The 22625-nt window shown below is 47.8% G+C and overlaps 1 protein-coding gene across 2 annotated transcripts in view; it reads right to left on the bottom strand.

Annotated features, from left to right (window-relative positions):
• MYO1E (myosin IE) overlaps positions 1-22625 on the bottom strand; it is a 201261-nt gene that overhangs the window by 26225 nt on the left and 152411 nt on the right. For both annotated transcript variants that reach the window (XM_070421653.1, XM_070421656.1), the window contains exons 20-26: positions 19369-19483; positions 18996-19165; positions 17047-17192; positions 11034-11180; positions 9358-9515; positions 9120-9212; positions 5946-6147 (exon numbers count right to left, since the gene is read on the bottom strand). In XM_070421653.1, the coding sequence (XP_070277754.1) occupies positions 5946-6147; positions 9120-9212; positions 9358-9515; positions 11034-11180; positions 17047-17192; positions 18996-19165; positions 19369-19483 (1031 nt within the window). The remainder of the gene's footprint in view (positions 1-5945; positions 6148-9119; positions 9213-9357; positions 9516-11033; positions 11181-17046; positions 17193-18995; positions 19166-19368; positions 19484-22625) is intronic.

Raw genomic sequence — 22625 nt, 5'->3', positions numbered from 1 at the left:
CTGGCGTGCGCCTGGGCCTCTCTCCCCACCTCTGAGACCAATGGTGGTCACGCTGGCAGCTTGACATCGGCCACAGCGAGAGTAGAAAGGCACATGTTACAGCTCCAGACAGCCAGGTGCTCACCAGCACACCCTTTTCCCCATGCCACCCTCAAGATAACTCACACTCACTCGTCCAAAAGCGATAAAAAGTGTGACAGAGCCTAGTTTGTTTAGCAATGGATGTGCAGGATTTAGATAATTTTGTTATGTCTGGAACTTTATGAGACTTGCATTCTTAATAAACCTGACATGACTGAAAATTGTGTTATTGGGATCATGAGGGTTGGAGCAAGAATTTCAGACAAAAAACAAAATTATTTTTCCCGTTGCCATTTCAATAATGAAGGTTCACTTTCTACACATAATAGTTTATAATTATAAAACTCTACATCACTGAGCAAACCCAGTGTTTCATTGTATGTAACTGTGGCACAATGCAATTTAGTGTTCCTATCACTCCCCCATGTTTCAGGCTAATTTGTACACATTTACCACTTTATTGTGTCTATTTCCCAGTAAGAACACAGACACAGGAAGGAGCTGACTGACAGCGACTCACTTGTACAGCAGGAGTTTTTTCTGAGTCGGGCACGGGACCTCAAATGCAACCACATTATAACCAACATGACAGTCGCCTGAGCGCTCGAGCACGTTACATTGGTCTGCTCAGTGAGGACCTGCGCTGCTGGAGAAGTCCCGTGGCAGGGTCGGGCGGGGGGGGTGGGGGTGGGGGGCCCGAGGGTGCCTTTGCCCTGAAACATCGGGATGCCAACTGACATTTGAACCCGTGTGGACAGCTGCCCAGCCTCACAAGATGCTAAAGGCCCGCAGGAAACAAAACCCCAAATAACATCAGGGACAACAAAGCTCTCTAAAGCGAGGGTTTGTTCACTCGCTCTCCTGGGAATGCCGGTTACTTTCCAGGGGATGTGAGTTGTTACAGTGATTGGAGCAAAGACTGGGGAAGAGTCGAGCAGGAGGAGTTTCGGGCTTTATTGACATTGTCCAAATGCAGCTAGTGTCTGTCGCAATATTACCTCACCGCCCCCTGTTCTGCTGTTGCTCTGAGCCTACAGAGAGAGGCATAGCTATTGTGTGTGTGTGTAGGGGGAGTGATGAAGGGGTCTCCCTGACTGGTCCCTTGTCTTGCTTCTCTAGGCTGCATATTCCCCGTTAAAGCCAGCAATGCTTAAAGCTTAGACCCTCCCGGAGACCCTCTGTGCAGTCAGAGATTAGAGTTCTTGCGAGAAAAGCCAGTGGCCAGGGACACCCACTTTTCAATCCTGGTAGGTGATGACTATTTCCCTAAGAGAGCAAAGCACATGAGTAACAGTCATAAAACCAATACAAATAAATGTTCAAGCTGCATAGTGCTTTACCATTTACAAAGCCCTATTTCATCTCCAAGAAACACCGAGGAGAGGGTTTTTAAATTATATTCTTACTAGAGGCTCAGTGCACGAAATTGTGCATGGGTAGGGTCCCTAGCAGCTGCCAGCTGGGGGCTTCCTTCATTCCACACCACCCCTTGTGGTCAGCGCATGTCATAGCAAGCGATTGAACTCCCGGTCTGTCGAACTCCGAGGGGGCTCTTTGCATATTAGGCTTTTATATATATAGATGATCCCTCTTATGCAGGTGAGGTCACCAAGGTGTAGAAAGAACAAGTGATAGACGAGAGGCAGCACAGCATGTGGCACATGGAAGGCACGTGGCCCCATCAATATTCAGTGAATAAATCTATGAAGAACCAAACCCAGGAGCTGGGACCCACACCGTCCCTGCAGCTGCGAGTCGTGTGCTCACTGCCCTCCGCCAGGCCACCTTGTGAACTCTGCAGCCGCCACCCCTCTGGGGCAGCGGGTGCACTAGTTCACTCCAGGGTTAGCTGGGCTTAAGCTTTCAGCTATCACTTCTTTGTTCTACAGATGTAAAATTTATGTCTTGAAATTCCAGGAAGGAAAATAATGGCACTTTATTTCACTGGCTCTTTAAAATAGGGTCTGTTCCAAAAGGTTGAATCTATAAACATTACTGGAAATGAGGGAATGGATGCCAGGAATTCCTCAGCTTCGTGTCGGCTTGGGCCAGGATATGGCTGCCACTCCTGTAGCTTACGGGTTGAGAAATATTGCTATTGGACACTTGTTGGAAATTTTAAGCCCCTTGAAAATATGACTCCATTAGGAGAACCTTGTCAAGAGACACACAGGCAGCATTTCAGTTTTTCTATCGATCCCTCCTTTGTGCCGTGGCCAGAAGCCCTACTGCTGAGCACTCCCAGTATTTTCCTGGTTCTCCAACTGCTAGTTGGAGTAATCTCGGGGGTATCTTGAAATTTCCTGAAATTGTCCTTGCATGAAATGGATCACGGGATTAAAAAGGCCAACAGAAAAGACATCCCGGTCTGGGTTTTGATACTTCCAGCAATGAAGTGCAGGTAGATTTTGTCATCTCAGTTATGGGGAAAGGGATAAAGCACCCTTGACTGGCACATCACGTGTTCCTATGAAGTCAGAGCAAAGGCTGACGAATGAGCCGCTTGTATGATTCTTTCTTCACCTGCCCTCTTTCCCTGAGAATCAGCAAGGAGCTTTCACCTGAGTCGGACTTTTCAGAAGGTATGCTAACGGACTGCGAGACGATGGCCCCTCTACATCTTGCTTAGTTTTCTTGGATGACGATAACAATGACGATGACAAGAACAACGACTATGTCACACACGTGGCAAGGCAAGGGTACAGAAACCAGTGGGGCGGTAATTAATTTAGTAAAAGCTTCATGCATGCTCTCTCCCCCCACTACCCCCCCGCAAAAAAAAAACTTGACGGAACATAAAATAAACTGACAAAGACTTTCCTGAATTAACTCGAGGTGCTAATTACACCATTTGATTTTATCCACACTCCATGATCCAAAAGAAATGATTGCTTATGCTTAATATGTCTGGAAGGAAGAGTGCACTGGGGGCGGCAGAGGGAAAGAGAAGATAAACCCGAGGGTGTGAAGCCGAGTTGAGACAGACTGTGCTAATCTTGTTTTTCTAGATTGGCAAGTTCTAGGTCACTGCCTGGGACTGTGATGTCTAAACGAATTTTCGTGTTTAAGGAAAGGTACAAGCGTGGGATCCCAGAGCTCCCTGCTGGCTCCAACAACTTCCTGTGGAATACAGCAATTCATGTTTTCTTGGCAAAGGGGAGCTATTAAGTGCACGGAACCACGAGGCTCCTGAAATGCGCATCTAAGGTCTCTGGCCACATTAGAAATTATTTTCAATTTCACTTTTATATGTTTTAGAAAATGAATTCTAAGAAAAAGCTCAGTCCTTTGACCAGAGTACGATTTCTTAAGAAATGTGTGCCCCAGAGCAGATTTAATGTCCAGTGGAGACTGGCTGGGATCCTTGCAGCTACCGGACTCAGTGCCTAATAACGATCGTGACTTTTACACACAGCTGGGAGCATCGTACTGCCCAGCAGGCAGCTGTGAAGGTGCCCTCTCCTTCCAGCCTCACGGCCATCGCCACGGCAACACCACGTAGGCCTGATCTTTAGGCCTGAATGTGGAGAAGGGTGTGATGGGCTTGAACCGAGAACCACGGAGCTGAGGGCTGGAAGGGAGCAGCCTCGGTTAAGACACAACGTTCCTAAATTGCCTGCTCTTGGCTGACAGATGCTCCCGGCTGGCTGGTGTGCAAGTCTGGAAGTTGCAGAAGCAGGCTGGAAGGATGGCTTTGCTTGCCAAAACCAAAGCAAGTAGGAAGCTAGCAGGCAGAGCTAAGGGATGTGGTGCATTTCGTTCACCGACTTCAATCCCCTGCCTCCTTTGGGACACCCAACTGGGCCCGGGAGGGGCTGCTTGATTGCTTCAGTGATGTCCACCCCTCTGAATGTGTGGGTCTGGATTGCAGAGCAATCCTGTTGTCTCAACAGCACCCTTTCAACTCACCTTTACACAGACCCTTCCCTGGCTTTAACAATCAGACCAGATGGGTGATTTTCAAAGTGTGGTCCCTGGTTCAGCAGCAGCGCTGGGAACTTGGGAGAAATGTAAATTCTTAGGTCCCACCCCGACCTCCTGAATCCAAACCTCTGGAAGTGGGCCACTAAGTTCTCCAGGGACTCTGGTGCTCAGTGAAGTCTGAGTGCGACTGCTTTAGACCAAGCCAACCAGGGGAGCCATGGTCACTAGAACAGATGCAACAGAGCTGGTCCCACAAGAGTGGGGGAGGCGGGGAGAGAGATGTAATGAAGCGGTGGCATCCACTCCACTGATGGCCACCTGTATGCAACCATGGTGCTTCCATCTGTAGCCCAAATGGGGTAAGGCTCACGAGGAGCGAACGTGGTCAAGTTCCTCAGCACTTCGTGGTCTTTAGAAGGAAGCTGACAAGGCAGGAAAAACATCTCATAAAGGGGCAGGGAGGTGAGTGGTGGCTGCCCACCCAGCGAGGGGAGCTGCTGGTCCGCTCCCAGCACTGCTCTGTTTTGTACACGTCTCCTGATCCCATTAGAAACTTCATCATCGTTCCAGAGGCTTGGAGAGAATGGAAAATGGAGGAGGGCATGAGAGAGGGGAGCAGGGGGCTGAAGGAGGCCCCTCACTGGGTTCAGCAGAGAGAACTATTCCACCACTGAGAATCATGCAGAGTTGGAAGGTCCCTAACAGTCACGACCACCATGAGATAATGGTTGTATCACTATCACCATCACCACCACCACCACCACCTCCACCACCATCACTACCACCACCATCACCATCACCACCACCACCACCACCACCACCACCACCATCACCACCACCACCACCATCACCACCACCATCATCACCATCACCATCACCATCAATCACCACCACCACCACCACCACCACCACCACCATCACCATCACCATCACATCAAACTAAGTTGGCTGAGCAGTTTGCTACATGCCGAGTGCCAGGCTAGGCACTTTGTGTATAATTTCTAGTCCTCTCAACAACTCTGCAAGCTCGGTGGTATTACATCTGTGTACAGATGAGGAAAATAAAGCTCAGAGAGGAGAAGCAGCAAGTCCAATATTAGATAAGCAATAGGGGCTGAAATAGGATCCTCATCCTTCTCTGGTATTTGACAATATCCCTCTGCAGTATTTCCTCCTGGTGCTTTCCGTCCATCCTGTGCTCCTTACATCCTCGGGCAGCTCATCTTTGGGCTACTGGAACGTTTTTGGTTTACTGGTTCCACTATCTACCTCCTGGTAGAGTTAACTCACTTGTCCTGCAATTGGCCTAACCCCCTTTCCACACCGATAACTCTTAGAATATCTGCACCAAGCATGTCAAACTCAAAGGCTAACATGGGCCCAATAAACAAGGCATGCGGCCGGCCCGTGGGCTGTGAGTTTGACATGCTTGATCTACACAGTTTCAGGAATCTTCCCTTCCTCAGGTACAAAGCCTGGCTTTCTTTTTACTACTCTTCATTTTTTATTCTAGAAAGGCAGGAAGGCTGTCATTTTAAAGCCCTGAAGAGCTGATTCACAAACAAACTTCTACTTCTCATGGAATTCTGGAGTGTTATTCTCAATATTCCTGACAACTCTTTGAGCGATCATATTTATGCCACTGCAGGCACAGACATAAACCAAAACCCCATTGTTCCCCAACCATGCCGGAGAGCAGAAACGGTTACGGAGTAATTGAATCTCGGGGCCGAAAGGGACCCCTCTTCTGATGTTTCTAAGACACGCCCTCTCTGGAGAATGAGTTGTGTGCCATGAAGTTGGTTGTACTTTTAGAAATGCCAACCAAGGGCCGCACGGTGTTGGGCCCCGGAGGACAATGTGTGGGTGGAACCTGTGAACCTTGGTGTGACTGATGGAGTGGAGGTGCTGGCCTCACCCACAAAAGGCGGGAATCTTACCCTGCCACACCCTGGTCTGGGACCTTGAGGAAATCCAAGCTCTCCGGCATCTGGGACGTGCGGTCTGAGCCCGTGGACTGCTGTCGGGGCAGGGGTGGGCGGGCCATGGAGGTGTACAGGCTTTTCTGATTGGACCGCTGGTTTCCAGGAGCATGCGGGTGTGGCACAAACTGGTTTTTGATGACTCCATTCTGATGGTATCCTAGAAAGAGGACAAAAGTCAACCTTCAATTTTACGACCCTTTGCCAAAAGTCTCTCCAAATTCCTTCCATTTATTAACCAAGAGCAACTTACTTAACATTGCCAGGCCTCAGTTTCCCTATCTGAAAAGATGGAGGGCATAACCTCTAACATAGTGTGAGGAACAGTGCTAACACATTGCAAACTGCCCAGCAAGCGCCTGGAACACGGCAGACACTCGCGCATGCTTGTGAAATTTGACAGCAGAATCGCCAGACGTCCAGGGTTTCAAAGCCCACAGTCAAGAAAAGGTAAGCTTGAAACTACCTCTTGAGGGAGGCAGGCACTTTCTTGGGTCTGAGAAGAATTATGAGGTTACGATTCAAGCCTCCTGACAGGCAACTATTTAAACATTGGAAACCTATTTTCAAAGGCTCAGTCTTGGGTGTCCTTGCAGGAGCCCGTTGGGAGAGGTGGAGGGAGCACCCCACACAGGCTGGGGGAATGTGGCTGCTGCTGGGGTCGATCCGAATAGAGCAGGCTCCCTTAGCCACACACCTGCTCCTAGTCAAGATCACATTATCTGGTGAGTAAGGGATGACGGTGATGGGCATCATCAGTCCCTGCGAGGTGTGAAGAAGCCCTCAGCTCCTCTCCATTGGCAGATCGGGGCAACAGCGAAGAAGAACAAGACTCCTTAAGGCACACTTTATGAACCCACCATGACGCCCTTCCCACTGCACTAAGGGAGGGACTCTTTGGTACTAGCAGGAGGATCTCATCTGTAAGAGGGACTCGGGGGTCAGACTTGGCTCTGCCTCTCACAGCTGTGTTGATCTTGAGCAAGATAAATGCGCCTTTAGAGTGTCGATTTCTTCATTAAAGAAACAAGGAGCTTGGTGAGAGCCAACTGCTGCCAAGGTTGCCAAGGATAGGAGAGGGGCACGCAGAGCGGGGTGAGCTCTAGGACTCGATGCTCACAAGGGACAGGGGCGGGGGCAGGGGTGGGGCTCTCCAAGCTGCTTATAACCCGCTCACCTGCCATAAATTCAGAAATTAGGAATAAGTGTTTAGAAATGTTCATAGCAGTGTCATGGGCATATTTCACATCTGTTAAATCTAAAAAAGAAACTTTGGTGTATCATGTTGAATGCTTTTAAAATTCCATTCTAGTAATCTTTATTTTACCTTAAAGAAATATGGCTTGTGGTGGAATTGAAATTAAGAAAAGAGCAACAACAACCCAGGTGCTTCACTGCAGATCATGTGACAAGGGCCGAGCTAAGAGATTCAGGCCCAACTGCCTCATTTTACGGATGAAGAAACTGTCACGGAGAGAGGTTGGGTGCCATGCTCAAGGTCAGATACTTGGCCTGAGGTGACCTGGGCCAACCTAGCTGAGGCCAGCCCTAGTTTCCAGGTGGTCTGGCCAGGATTTTGCACGGGGACTGGCCCATTTAGTAACACAACACCACATTGGTTCTCTTGGATGGCTTTGTGCTTGGATTTTCTTCAAGGATAAAGGCAGAGGGGAGGAGAGAGAGCTGGGCCAGGCAGGACGGAACTCCAAGAGGAGAGAATCAGTTTCTCACTGACAGGCACAGTGTCCATATTTTTAGCACAGGAAACAAAAGAAATGCTTTTTACTGCTCATCTCAGACACTGGGCCAATAGATGACCCGTTCAGGCCTAGAACCCCAAACTTATTCACATCAAACATTCTAGGGGCAGTTTTTTTATTAACTGAATTTTGTGAGTGAGGGAAAAACATTTTTGCTAATTTTGAGAGTGCTCTTCAAACACTAAACAGATTACGAAGGGCAAAAAGTCTTACTAAATTTGGGTTTGGAGTTCATTGACCTGCATATTATATTTTTACCATAAAAATGAGAAATATGAAACATAAGGTCTAAACATTTTCTTTGTATTAAAAATTTTTTTCTATCAATTTTGTATCTCAGGTATTACTTTATTTTTGGGAGCCGTTCTCCTAGAGCAGTGGTTCTCTACCTTCCTAATGCCGCGACCCTTTTTTAAAAAAAATATATTTTTATTGATTTTTTACAGAGAGGAAGGGAGAGGGATAGAGAGTTAGAAACATCGATCAGCTGCCTCCTGCACACCTCCTACTGGGGATGTGCCCACAACCAAGGTACATGCCCTTGACCGGAATCGAACCCAGGACCCTTGAGTCTGCAGGCCTACGCTCCATCCACTGAGCCAAACCGGTCAGGGCTGCCGCGACCCTTTAATACAGTTCCTCATGTTGTGGTGACCCCCAACCATAAAATTACTTTTGTTGCTACTTCATAACTGTAATTTTGCTACTGTTATGAATTGTAATGTAAATATCTGACATGTAGGATGTATTTTCATTGTTACAAATTGGACATAATTAAAGAATAGTGATTAATCACAAAAACAAGATGTAATTATATATGTGTTTTCCGATGGTCTTAGGCGACCCCTGTGAAAGGGTCATTCGACCCCCAAAGGGGTCTCGACCCACAGGTTGAGAACCCGCTGTCCTAGAGGCTATCTGACCAAGAATAAACATTTTCAACTTGTCATTAAGCTGTAAACTTGTTGCAAAATATTGTCGTGGGTGAGGATGGTAAGGTTATACCTGGCAAAATCCTGTTTCCATAAAGGCAACATCCTGCACCTTAGAGGCCGACAGCATCCTGGACACCAAGGACAAGGAGCCCCTTCTCTCTCACGGAACGAGGGAGCCTTTCCTAAGGGAGTGACTAGCGCCGGGCAATGCAATCCCGGCCGTTCACTCGGCACACAGTTCAGTCTGAGCAGCTCACACTTCCCTGCATTTCAGGGTCACAAGCAGCGCCGCGGTGTTGGGAGTACACCTGGCGCTAGACCGGCTCAGGGCTGTCTAATGATGTGCATGTATCTGCTAATGGGTTTCTTCCCAACTATGTTTGACAAGTTATGGGTTCAGGTTAACAGTCCCAGTCCATGGCACTTGCTTGGCTTACCTGGCGGGGGAGGGGCAGCTCTCATCGGGTAGTTGGCATTGTGAGTCTGACTGGAATAACCTCTGCTTTGGGTGGTGTTCCTCCTGGTGGGACCTGAAATAAGCAAGCACCTGTCATGAGCACTGGGTGAGAAGGAAGAGGGTGCGGGGCAGAGGAGGGGAGGGCCGGGCAGGGGAGGGAGGGCGGGGCGGGGAAGCCGGGAGCCCAGCCCCAGGTCCCCGGGGCCGCAGACACTTACGGGAGTTCTTGGGCAGCCCGGGTCCGATGCTGACCTGCAGCACTTTGTTGCTGGGCTTGAGGATGGCCAGGTCCCCGAAGCCTTGGTGGAACTGCACCTGCCGGGAGCCCCCGGCACTCCAGGGGCCCCAGTTCTCTTTTTTCAACTTGAGTTCAAGCCTGCGACAAGCATATGGGTTGGAGTTAAGCCAGAAGGAAGCAGAGAGAGAATGCAGCTCACCCACCCCAGCATGGAGTTCGACGCTGGGCCAACCTGCTGTAAAACAAGGCAGGACCAGGATTTGCAAACCAGCACAGGGCCCGGGGGTGAGTCTGACAGCCACGATTTGGCACAAGAGTGAGCCAGAGGCAGAGCATCCGGGGCCCAGCACCTGTGAGACACCAGGTGGTGAGGCAGGTGCCAATGTCTCTGCAGGTGGACTCAGGTGGGACCGCCGGGGGACAGGAGGAAGGGGACAATTTCCAGGCCACACCTGCTGTGGTGCGCCCTCGTGCCTCTCTCCCACTTCCCTGGTCTGTTTGTGGAGGACTGGGAGCTGCCAGGCACATGTTAGCCTGTGTCATCCTGAGCATAGAATGCGGTTATTATTGACCTAAGTTCTAGTCCTTCACCATGACCCCACCCCAGGCAGAGAAAAAGACAGCGCTCAGCAGCCCAAATCCAAATAGCAGGGAGGTTTCCTCACAACTCCAACCCACCCCGCCCCCAGCCAGTTTTTATTTTTCATATTGCCTACTAGTGTATGCTTACACAGTTCCATTCCATATTCTGCTTTTTAAAAACCCTATTTTTCATGTTGTTGGACCAAAAAAAATCATAATTTTAAGTAGCTGCCTATTATTCTATTGAGTGGCTTGGCTCTTCATAGTCTCCCTTTCTTGTTATTCCCTTATTACAAATTCCCAGAAAAAATAACTGCCCCTGGTACGAACAGCCAAATGGTTCCTTGGAAGAGCAGCAAAGAATCCATACAATTACCAGTATCTATTTCAATGCAACCACAGCAGCATCAATCATGGTAAGTTTCCCTCATCATGGAATTAAGGCTTTACTTTGGAATTCTTGTGGGTAATAAGAGAGATCTCCATGTTATAGATGGAAATTTAAGAAGAAAAAAAACCCACTCTCACCTGACAAATAGGAGATCAGAAGCTTGCCGTGTACCAGGATCTGGCCCACGGGACCATGTTGTTAAAGCAAAGGCAGGCGAGCCAGGACCCAAGGCGCTGGCCACCTCAGCCCACTAGTCCCCCGTGCCCCACCCAGGGTGTTGAGCATTGATTTTGGGAACTTAAGCTCCCACTCTGTTCACTTTCTCTTTCTTCCAGTCTTACTCTGCTCTGGCTGCTCTGCTAAAGTATTCTTTTATTGGTAATATAAAAAAAAACTGCCTTTTCCTGCCTCATTTTGGTGACCTTTGTCCAAATGACAAAATACACCCTTTGGTGAAGTTATTGTTTCACAGAAACACAAAAGTGACCTTTTCAAAGTCCGTGACAGCCACTGGACTGTAATCTGCAGCCCTGCGATTCCAGGGGGTAGAGGGCGGTGGGGGTAGGGGTGGTGGGGAGGCGGGGAGGAGAAGCTAAGGCAGCCAGGGCGGAAGCCGCCAGAGCCCTCCCCTCCTCTCAGCCTGGACCTGGGCAGTGAGCTCAGGGCCCCAGGGCCCAACTTACGTGTTGCTAAATTTCAGAGGTAGTTGTTTCTGGGTTTTTTCCTCATAACGCTTTGCTAAGAGGCTTAAGAATTCAGTTTTGAAGACGGATTCAAGCAAACTGTCATACTCTTGCTCGTGAAGAATAAAAATGTCATCTTGCATCGTACTGCAGAGATTAGAAAGAAAAGAAAAGTTGCACTTTTGTTTACCCATCCTTTTTTCACTCGTTTTTAAATTCTGTAAGACGGCACTCAGTTTCTAGCCTCTCTTCCTGTGAGGGCGAATCTTTACAACAAAACACAACAAGGAGTTACATAACGGAGTCACTGACATCTGCTTTGGGAGGAAGTTTCCTGCCCACCCACCGCATCCACAGCAGCACCTCTCCCACGTCACTGCTAAAAGCAGAACTTCAAGAACGATTTAGTCTTTAAAAAAAATCCATTAGTCTTTTTTAAAAATCCATTTTCAAATTCCATTTCTATGTTCTTACGATCATGTAAATCCAGAATGTGACTGAGTAGAATGGGCTGACAAGGAACCATTCCACATACGTCCAAGTTGGTAGGACTGATGACATGGTTGCAGCTACTGTAATAAATCCTAATTTGAAGAATTGTAAGCTCAGTTATCAAAAGGGAAGCCGACATCCTGGGCTTCGAATGCACTCCTTATTAGGAGCCTTTGGGTACTCGGTGCTCAGCTAACGTGTGCCAGGTGCTGCTGAAGGTGCACCCCCCGCCAGGCAGAGACACACCAGCCAGGTGTGCGACAGCAGCAAGCACGAGCATCACGTGCCACCCGATGCATTCCGTGGTGCAGGGAAAGCACACCTTTTTGGGAAATGCACATTTGGAAAGGGCACGGCTGGGGACAAACGTGCCAAGTCCCTTGGAATTAATGAAATGAAGCCCGAGCATCCTAGCACAAGCGCCAGAGACTGCTGCGTTAGAAGGGAGTGCGCGCAACGGGGAAAGAGTGAAAACAGGAAGCACCACTTTCTGGCGTGTGGGGTGAGGTATGACACTCCTGCTGAGCTGGCTGGACTCAAAGCATTCTTTGACCTGTCCAGACGTGTCTGTTTGTCCGGCTGTACTGTAGGCGGGACTGATTATTCAGCGGGCTAAATGAGCCCAACATAAGTAATCCTGAGGCGTTTAATGTGCTTAGATTTATTACCATAAAGAAAAAAAAAAAGCAAGAAGGCCAAAACTTCAAGGTCAATTATCAGCATGAGTCTGGAAACGAGAAGAGATGGTTTGGACACTTTGACTTCAACCATCAAATTCAAAACCCCTCCCTTCCATGACCCAGGCTTAGGAGTTGGTGAGTCCATCCTTGTCCAGGCCAGAGTTCCAGCCCATTCCTTTCTCCTCAGCCCATGCTCCTAGATCTGGAAACAAAGCTTTTACATTTATTTATTCTTAAAAAAAAATCAGACTTATCTTTGGATTTTGCCCTTGTCTTATTCATGTGCTCAAGCTGCAATTCCTTGCAGATGTCTGCACCCCGTGCTGACAGCTCCCTCCCTGGTCTAGTTCCTGCTTTGGCTTTCTGCTTGTTTTTATCCCCTCATCTTTGTGGCTTATTGTGGTATTGCTGACAACACTAGAAAAATCTTGTTTTACTCCCTGAACCAGTATCTTCTTCAAAAAATGTTAGTTACAAAACACTGAGTAAAGTCTTAAAGGCATTTTCCCCCCTTAAAGCCGAAAAGGCAATGTGCTGAGATGGCCCTGCCTTTATAAAAATTGTTCCTGATTATGAAATAAATGATCCTGTTAGCAACCTGGAAAGTACCGAGGTAAATCCAGGAGAAAACAGACCTTCTCCAGAGCTCCACCCTCAGGGAAACCAGTGGCACCAGGCTGGGAATCTACGCGTTTCTCTGAGAAAGTGCAGGGATACGTTGTATGAGGCCTCATCACAGACCTCTGAGGAGAACGCCACCCAACCACCTGGCTGCAGGTGCAAAGGCTCCTTCCTGTCTTTAAACACCAGGCCTGCCCTGGGCATCCCTCTCCGAACACTTCTAACCTGGGGCACATGTTTACTCAGGTGTCTGCTCCCCTTTCCGGAGTGGGAGGGGCTCCCTGCGGCGGTGACTATGTCTCATTCACCTTCGAATCCAGGGCTGAACACAAGGTAGGTGGTCAGTTCCAAATACCGATGACTTCTAGGTTCCCAACGCGCAAAGGCCATGACGAGTCACAACAAGATTTCACAGTACCGCTTCAGGTCAGCCGAGCAGGTGGTGAAGCGGGCTGCTCTGACCACCAGAGGCTTGGGCAATTGGGCAACAAGACTTCTGGGCAAGAATGCTGTGACCAAAGAAGCTGGCACCTCTGTCTATAGCCCCTCTCACAGGCTGCTTTGCCATCACATACAAAGACGGGCAGCCACGTGGCTTTTTGGTCTTAGGCATGACCAGCTATGGGAATGAGAAGGGCTTCTAGAAGCTTCACAGACAGAGTCCCCAAATATGAGACTTTATGGTACTAATTTCATTGCCTAAAAACAGGAAAGCAAAGAGCATAGGCTATGACACCTTGTGGCCACCCTTTCAGCAAACTGAGCTTTTCAAATAGGAGTGAGGCTAGGTCAGTACTTGGACAGGAAGCAGCTCTGGAAGGATTCTTCCCAAACTGATGCTTGGCCTGTCAGCAAACTCCGGGCCTTGAAAATCCGACGTCTCAACTAAATATTTTTTTTTTTTAAATATATTTTATTGATTTTTCACAGAGAGGAAGGGAGAGAGATAGAGAGCTAGAAACATCGATGAGAGAGAAACACCGACCAGCTGCCTCCTGCACATCTCCCACTGGGGATGTGCCTGCAACCCAGGTACATGCCCTTGACTGGAATCGAACCTGGGACCTTTCAGTCCACAGGCCGACGCTCTATCCACTGAGCCAAACCGGTTTCGGCTCAACTAAATATTGATGTGCCATCGTCCCACACTCTCCCCAGGTCTCCAGGGAAGGCGGAAGCCAGCATCAGTGGTCCCGTCTAACATCTCTTAGATGAGGATTTTCCTGTTCACATTACCCTAGAGTCCCTCGGACAGCTGTAGTGTTAGTCTCTCCCAGCTACTGGGCCAATCCTATTTTTTTTCTGGTAAGTTAAAAAATTTCAATTATAACTCGACCAGGTATATTTCAGCATATTTATAAAAGGTAAAGAAAAGACTTCTAAAATATGATGTCTATTGGATTAGAAAAAAAACTGTTGACTATGGAAAATCTTAAATATATAGAGAGTAGAATGAACCTCCACATGTCAAGTGTAAACAATAACCAATCCACAATCATATCTGCACTCCCACTCCCCCCACTTCCACACACAAGCCAGGCTACTCTAGAGCAAAGTGTAAACATCATATTACTTTATCCTTAAATATTTCAGTGTGAATCTCTAGAAGACAAAGCCTCGTTAAATAAAAATAATCACAATACCATTCTCACGCCTAAAGAAAGGAACAATAAATCCTTCCTCTCAAATATTTAGTCATGTCCACATTTCCCAAACGGTCTCATAATTGTTTGTGAACAGTGGTTTGTTTGAACAGGGAGCCGAGGGCCCGTTTTGCTTTGACAGTGATTATGTTATAACAGACAGAGAGGGGCTGAAAGGCCAAATGTGTGGGACACTTTGATGGTCTTAACTAGAAGTCATTAGGAGGTCCTTCCAGCCAGTAGTCACACAGTCAGCCTCATAAAGTCTTCAAAACACACATACACGTTATAACATGTTTTTCCTGAGGTGCAAGACACTTAAAATCGTTCTCTATATTGAAATATTTTGAACACACCACACACACACACTTGGTGGTCTGGTAACCACAATCAATTTCTACTCTGGGTTTGACTCTATACACTCCATCCCCATCTGTTCATTGTACTCCTAACTGGGTTTAGGTGGCTGGTTAGCCCAGTGAAGGAGGGAAACAAGGGGAGAGTATTAATCTTGGTGAACGTGAGGTTCAGTGACTACAACATGCAGAAATCACAAGCCATAGTGACTCAAGCTCGTTCTTTTCCCCATCGTGTCAGGACAGCTTTCAGGCTAAATACCTCATTTTATTACCGCCTCTGGCAAGGGAAGGCCACGAGGAAGCACGTGTCCAGACCATGACTGCTAAAGAGGAAGCAGGAAAAGAAGCTGGTGTTACCAGGAGACACTATTCCCAGATGCTGACAGAAAGACAACAAAAGACAGAAGGAAAACATTTGAGTGTGAATATCCGACATCTTGATAAGCCTCAAGGACTTAATCAACAAGATAGTGTCAAAGTGTGTGATACAAATGTAGGCCTGATTTCTTTATGGTCTAGCTCCCTGAGAATGCTTTGAAGACAGAGCTGGGTGATAATAATGGGAAGAACAGTAATCACTCTCCGCCTAATGAGCACAGAGCACATGTTAGGCCCGGAGCCGGCCTCGCTGCAGCTAACCCAGCTCAGCTCCGGGATGGCTGGTCCCCACGCCAGGAAAGAGAAGCTTCCGTCGGGTTCCTTCGAACACCAAGGGCAGCTCAGCCTCAGGGCCCAGCAGCCAGGAAGAGTGTGGCTCAGGTTGTGACCCAGCCGACGAGCCCAACACTCAGGAAGACCTGAAAGCCAGACAGCATCTGCAGCTCTTCCTTGAAATTCATGGCACCGAGACCCATCCAAGGTGGGGCTTCCCAAAGGCTGCTGAGGGGCCCCTCTGCTTAGAGGGTTTACCACATCCCGAGTCGAAATGCTTCACACGCTTAACGTCACTGCACCACCTGGTCCTTCGTTGGGAACATTGGGAGCAGACAGAATCAGGAGCCACAGGGACACAGGCAAGAATGGACACGGCTTGAAATCTGCTTTGGATTATCTCCCTGGAGCCAGGACCTCCAGCCCGGCCCGTCAGACGCCTGAGCACGCAAACCCCTGCTTTCTCCCAGAGCAGCAGTTTTGTTCTGTGTGGAATAAGGGTTCAGAGATGTGCCAACTCCAGAAAGACATGTTCGCAAGCAACTGGAACGTTGCTGCTTTTGAGGCAATGGCAGCCCCCAAAGGTCGCCCTGGCAGAGGCACCGGGATCCTCAGAAGGGCTCCCAGATGCAACTCCAGGAGGAAGCTACTGGGCTCAAAGGGGCCCTTCTTCCTCTTTCCTTAGCCTCTGTGGACGCGGAGGGCCTCCTCTTACCAGAGGGAGCTTGACCAGGGAGTTCTTAGCATGGGATTTGGGAAGTCTCCCTCTGCCAAGCAAAGGCAGAGTGCTGACAGGAGGAGCCAGGGCCCTGCCTGTGAACTTGGAGGTGAGCAGCGTGACTGGCAATGACCCCAGGCTACAGCTCATGGCGGCCAATCTGTATTCCCTCCCTTGCAAGAACAGGCAGGAAGGGCCTCGAGGAGCCCAAAGAAGCTTCCTTTCCTGGCCAATCAGAGGGTACAGCAAGCTATGCAGCGGTTCTCAACCTGTGGGTCACGACCCCTGAAAATACATCCTGCATATCAGATATTTACATTATGACTCATAGCAGTAGTAAAATTACAGTTATGAAGTAGCAACAAAAATAATTTTATGGTTGGGTGTCACCATAACATGAGGAACTGTATTAAAGGGTCGCGGCATTAGGAAGGTTGAGAACCACTGTGTGAAACCAATGCTGATGGCCACCTCTGTCTGGGCCTTGCTGGTGAAACAGGTAGGTGTTCCTTGTGGGTGAGGTGGGCTTGGGGACGGGCTCTGGGCCCGTGGCCCCACTTCAGTAAGACCAATTATACCACTTCACATATTTCTCATGTTTGATGGGAAAAAAGGGTCTGAGTATCTCCTGATGAGAGAAGCTAATAGAGCGAGACTTTTTCTTGGTGTCGCTTCCTGTCACATCAGGATCCCTGGGACCAAGGAAGGCCAGGTCCGCTGAGGGGCGACGAGGAGACTGTTCTCTTCATCCCGATGGCGACACCGGGGGACTTGACAGGCCTTTCATCGGCTGTATTTGGACCAGCAATGGCAATAGAGGGGTGACATGGGGCACCCCTCGCCACTCACCTCAGGGACACGGACAAGATCCTCTCCATCTCGATTCTCCGCTTCAGCACTTCCTTCACTTGGCCTTTGTCTGGGCCCTGTTTGACCTTTTCTCGGCCAATTAGGTACAAGCACTTCGGAGTAAGAATCAAGTCGCGCTTTATGCCCTGGAAGGAGAGGCGCTTTCAGAAGGGGCACAGGCACGCCAGAGTGACAGCTGTTCACAGAGTGGGCACCTGCTATCCCATGAAGGGAAGCTGCCTTGGGTAGCGAATGGGAACACTATTAATAATTATTAGGCTGACATATATGACATTAATGGTACCTGGCTCTCTCTGACTCACAAAAATGGCAAACTCATCTGGACCCATCTAAGGTATCGGATAACAGGTATAAAGGGACAGTGTGGGCAAACCAACACATATGGTGGCCCTGCCAGTTATCTGCTACAGAACATTTCTCAAACAGGGATCCCTCAAGTGTCTGCATATGTTTTTTTTGAGTCCATGACATTTTTACTTTTGAAAATGAATAAATTTTGTCCTAATAGAGCATCGGCCTGTGGACTGAAGGGTCCCAGGTTCGATTCCAGTCAAGGGCACATGCCTGGGTTGTGAGCTCAATCCCCAGTAGGGGACGTGCAGGAGGTGGCTGGTCAATGATTCTCTCTCATCATTGATGTTTCTATCTCTCTCTCCCTCTTCCTTCCCCTCTGAAATCAATAAAAATATATAAAAAATAAAATGGATAAATTTTCATTTCAATGATAATCTTTAAAAATACAATATGAGGCCCTGGCCGGGTAGCTCAGTTGGTTAGAGCATCATCCTGATACTCTAAGGTTGATGGTCAGTCTCCAGCCAGGGCACAAACAAGAAGCAATCAATGAATGTATCAATACGTCGAACAACAAATCAATGGTTTTTTTTCCTCTCTCTCTCTCTCTCTCTAAAGATTCAATAAGAACATTTTTTAAATCAAATATGAACAGACTTTGGAATATGTGGGCCACCGACCACCTTATACCCAAACACCGCTGAGAGACACACGCACTCGAGCTTGCTCTCATGCTGGCCGCCGGAACAGCTGGCGCCCCACTCAGGGTGTAAGAAATGATTTGGTTTCAGCAAAATAACATCATTCTTCTTATTAGTACTGTTATTTATTTTATTTTTTCCCTGGCCGAAAACCAAGTAAATAAATAAATAAAGCTCTTAATGGATCATGAGCTACGGTGGCTTCAGATTTCACTTTTAGGGCCAAGGTTTTACTAGGCAAAAGGAAGTGCCTAAGGGAATAGGTTAAAAGTGCCTAAGGGACTAGGTTAAACCTTCAGTGGTCCCTCTAGTGGCCCCGAGAAAACCTTGCTAGTCATTCCCTGGGGGAAGAGGAGTGAGAGCACTGCAATACTGCCCGATATTGTGACTCTTTGGGCCCAATGATTCCATTCCTATTAATCTTATCTAAAAGCATCAGCAGATAGATGCATAAAGATATGCATAAAAGGATGCTCACTGTACCTTTTTTTAATGAAAGTAAAAAAAGAATAGATTAATGAGAAATTGGTTAAAAATGTAGTATCTGCTGAATGGAATATTATGCAGCTAAACAAAATATTCTATATTGATACGTCTATAATATGGAAAGTTCTCCCTGGCATATTTAAAAAAAAAAAAACAAAACAAAAAAATAAACCAGCATGTAATGTAGATCTCATTTTTATAAAACAAAATGTTCAGAAATATGCCTGTATAAAAAAGTTCTAAAGGATATACACAAAATGTTAACACTGTTTCTGGATATAGGTAGCTATTTTTCTTTTGGCTTCTCTGTATTTTCTAAATTTTTCTACAACGGGCATGTTCTGTTTTGGTAATAAGAAAAGCAAAATGATGAGTTAGTTTTACAACTAAGGGATCCGCTTGGTGTCTCTGGGGATTGGGGGTGGGGGGCGGGCAGCCAGTGTGTACCTTGAACCTTCTGTCGTACTTGGTCACTGTGTCTGCAAAATCGATCTTCTCTCTCTTGCCCACGAACTGCTGGAGTTCTGGGTGCTCCTCCATCCCAATATAATCCCCGATGAAATTCCTGTTGATGCTGTTTCTCCTTCTCTCCTTCTTGTTCAGCAGGAGGTCTGAGGCTGCAAGCCCATGAAGGCAGAGAAGGGAGGAGGGTCAGGCCCCCGGAAAAAGGAGGGAAAGAGGCACACAGACAAACTGAAGGGATGCGAGATTTTTCACACACAACATATGACATGCAAAGGACAAAAACTTGTAACTGCCATCTAAGCTCAAACTTATTCTTGAGGTTTGTCAAACGCACGAAACAAACTGACGGAAATACCTTCTTCCCTCATTTGGACGTATTTCTTCCGGGCCGCGAACTTCCTCCAGGATTTCTGTATCACTCGAGCATACCCATCATACTTCCTCTCTCTCATTTCCTCCAGAAGAAACAGCTGTGAACGTAAAGAAGACAAATGGGAGCCAGTTCAGGGGACCTGAGCATCACTTTCGTTTGGTTACATTAGGGACACTTGGTTTAGTCCACGCCACACGTGGCTAGCAACTCCTCCCACTCGGGCACAAAGGTGAAGAAATGACTGGTAGGGGATGTTGTTTAACTTTTATCTACACATATTTTCCTCTTTTAACAACAACAACAACAAAGGAAAATAGTTGGATCTGAGTGTATCCAGTGGGACCTTAATAATGGTATCTGCTCATAATCTCTGTGAGAGTCAAATGAATGCTTCAGAATTTCTCCACTTATTCCCCACCTCAATCCAAAGAGGATCCAATGAGTTGGTGGGGGCTGCTGGTTAGTGTTGCAGACAGTCTCTTAACAGAACGTCCTGGCTTTACCAGGAGCCGAGTTTGTGCTGCTGCGGAAGGAGGACTGCCTTGCGCTCAGTTCCATGGAAGTATAGGGAGTTCTCCCAGGAGCCCTGGGACCCAGGACAGTCGCCATGGTGATGAGAGCAGGACTGACGATGTGCTGGCTGGAACCTGGGTTCACCAGGAGGGACCGAGGCTGTTTTGTTTAAGGGCCCATATCAGACACTGGCAGGTATGAGACTCAGGCCATTTTAACAATGAATACTGACTGTTGCCCCACTCAGTGGAGCTCTGGAATAATGACGATGATAACAATGAGCTGGGATGTACGCGTGCCTGCTGTGGGTCAGGGGTCATTCTAGACGCTTTACACGTTTTTTTTTTCATTCAACCCCCAACAACTGCACGAGCACCCATTCCTATGATCTCCATTTGACAGATGAGGACACAGAAACTCAGACTGGGTGGGGCTGGAAAGTGCACCACAGGCCCTCAGGCTCTGCCCGGCTCTGCCTCCCTTTGACACAGAGTCCTTCTCTACAAATCTGCATTTGTTCCACTCATAAAACTGTGGGAAACTTTCGCATTCACCTAGGAAGTCGTTCATGTGACTCTCTAGGAAAAATAATAAAATGCACCAATAAAAACCCAAAGTAAAAGAGGATGCAGGATCCTTGCAAAAGTGTTCCAGAAGTAAACAGCATACTTGGTTTGAAGGCAGCTGGGCTTGATTTGTTGTCTCTGTTTATCTGGGTCTAACACAGGAGCCACCACATCTACCCCCTCCTGTCACTCAACTTCCCCTCTCCACAGCCCCAGCTGTGCAACAACAACATCTCAAAGGAAAACTACCAAGGGCGGGGCACTTCACCGTAGCTTACAGGGCCACGTACAGCAGGCAGAGAAGCATATTCCATGGACAGAACGTCTACAACGCTGGCCTGCGGTTGCCTGTTGTAGGAATATTCGTTGGTGTTTCTTATCTTGTGTGTTGGGTTTTTGTGTAAGTCTTGATTTCTTCTTTCCCAGAACTATTCTGGGAGCGCCAGAGAAAATACACCGTGACTCAGAAAGGATGGGGAGGCAACCAATTCCCAACTTCCTATAGACTATTTCAAAGATTAGCTGGGTTTTAGGCTCTTTTCAAAGGCCGTGTGGGCTCGAAGTCAGGGAAGTTGAAGAAAAAGAGAGAAAGAAAACAAAAACAGAAACCCCCAATCGCAGACACATGTAACAAATAAGCAAAACCAAACCCTGTGGTGCCTGATGGCTCATGTGGGTTCTTAAAACAAATGGGTTATTTCGTATATTCAGCACATTCACTGTACAAGTCAAGGCAAAAAAATCACAAAGTGGATTTTTAAAAACCAGTATTTTGTACAAGCATTTGCTATGTCAGGGCTAACCGTGGACAGATGAGTAGCAGGGAGGAGAGAGTGGTGGTGATGGGATATTGTGTGTGTGTGTGTGTGTGTGTGTGTGTGTGTGTGCGCGTGAAAAGATGGCAAAAGAAGAGTCAAGTGGTGATAATAAAGCAATTGGGAGGAAGGCAAGGAAAAGAAAAACCAAAAATAAATCTTGATTTTGGAACGAAAACCCCAAAGCTCCACTGAATCAGGAAAAAAAAAGTATGCAAAATATTGAGGCTGTTTTAATTATATGTGAAAATTTAACAAGCGGAAAAAGGAAAAGCGGGCATGAGCCGGCAGAGGGGTTCCGCACTGCACTGATCCATCACCCCGTCCCGTTTTAGAAAGAACAGGAACTGCTCTGTGGGTTGCTTAATGGTGCATGACACAACATTTTCATCTTATATTTGGAAATGAAGTCGCTGTGAAGCTACAAATAACTCAGAGTGGAAAATGCTACCACAAACTTTTCATAAAAGGGCTCTATTGATGGGTGCCATTTATTTATTTAATACCTTTATGGTTCATAAAGCCATTCACTCACAGCTCTTATCATTTGTGGGTGTCAGGCTGATCCTATGGGGCAGGCAGAATAGCAGCCGTGGCCCCTCTTCCAAAGAGGAAGAAAACACGCCGCCAGGCCAGCATCTGACTGAAGTCAAGGGTTGCCATTGTTACCAACACTGCAAGTTCTCGTGTTCTCAACGCTGCAACTTTCCCCTCGACTGAATGATTAATTTTGCCAAGTTCACCGCAGCCCCCTGAAAAGCAGTCTTGTGACTGTTACAGGAACCTCAAGAAATGTTGATGCCAAACCTGGTTAGTTCCAGCAGGTTCTCCAGTGTAAAAGCCACACTCCATTCCACAGCCCAGAGCTCACTGGGCAGAACGGAGGGGCTCTGCTCAACTGAGAATCTCTTATGGCTACTCACTGGGCTCACAGTGACCACACCCGCACCAGGAAGGATAAAGAAGTCTGTGAATTGCAAAACTGTTTGAATTCCTTACAGGCAAATATTGAATTTCAATAGACCCTGAGATTTCTCCTCCTATCTATTCGTCCCCTCACCGTCCTGTCCAGGCTCCCTCCTGGTCTTCAAGAGGCAGTCTGGGGATTCTCATCCCCAAGCCCTGCTCCGCCTTCAAGGAGGAAGCCTGGGCCTGTTTGCTGTCAACCCAGGTGAGGAGGTGGGTTTAGCTAAGCCTCCGTGGTGGGACAAAGAAGCCCCTTTTGGCTCAGACTGTTGGACACGATAAACCACGAGTGGGCACCTGCCACGAGCTGCTTTCTATGTGAGGCTCTGAGGACACAACGGCATACAGAGCAGGCAAGGGTCCTGGCCTCAGGCAGATG

The sequence above is a fragment of the Myotis yumanensis genome, unplaced genomic scaffold (assembly GCF_028538775.1).
Source record: "Myotis yumanensis isolate MYYU_CA2020_CCGP unplaced genomic scaffold, mMyoYum1.0.hap1 SCAF_1, whole genome shotgun sequence".
NCBI classification, from domain to species: Eukaryota; Metazoa; Chordata; class Mammalia; order Chiroptera; family Vespertilionidae; genus Myotis; species Myotis yumanensis.
The sequence above is the reverse complement of the archived record's forward strand: the minus strand, read 5'-3'. Positions and strand labels throughout refer to the sequence as shown.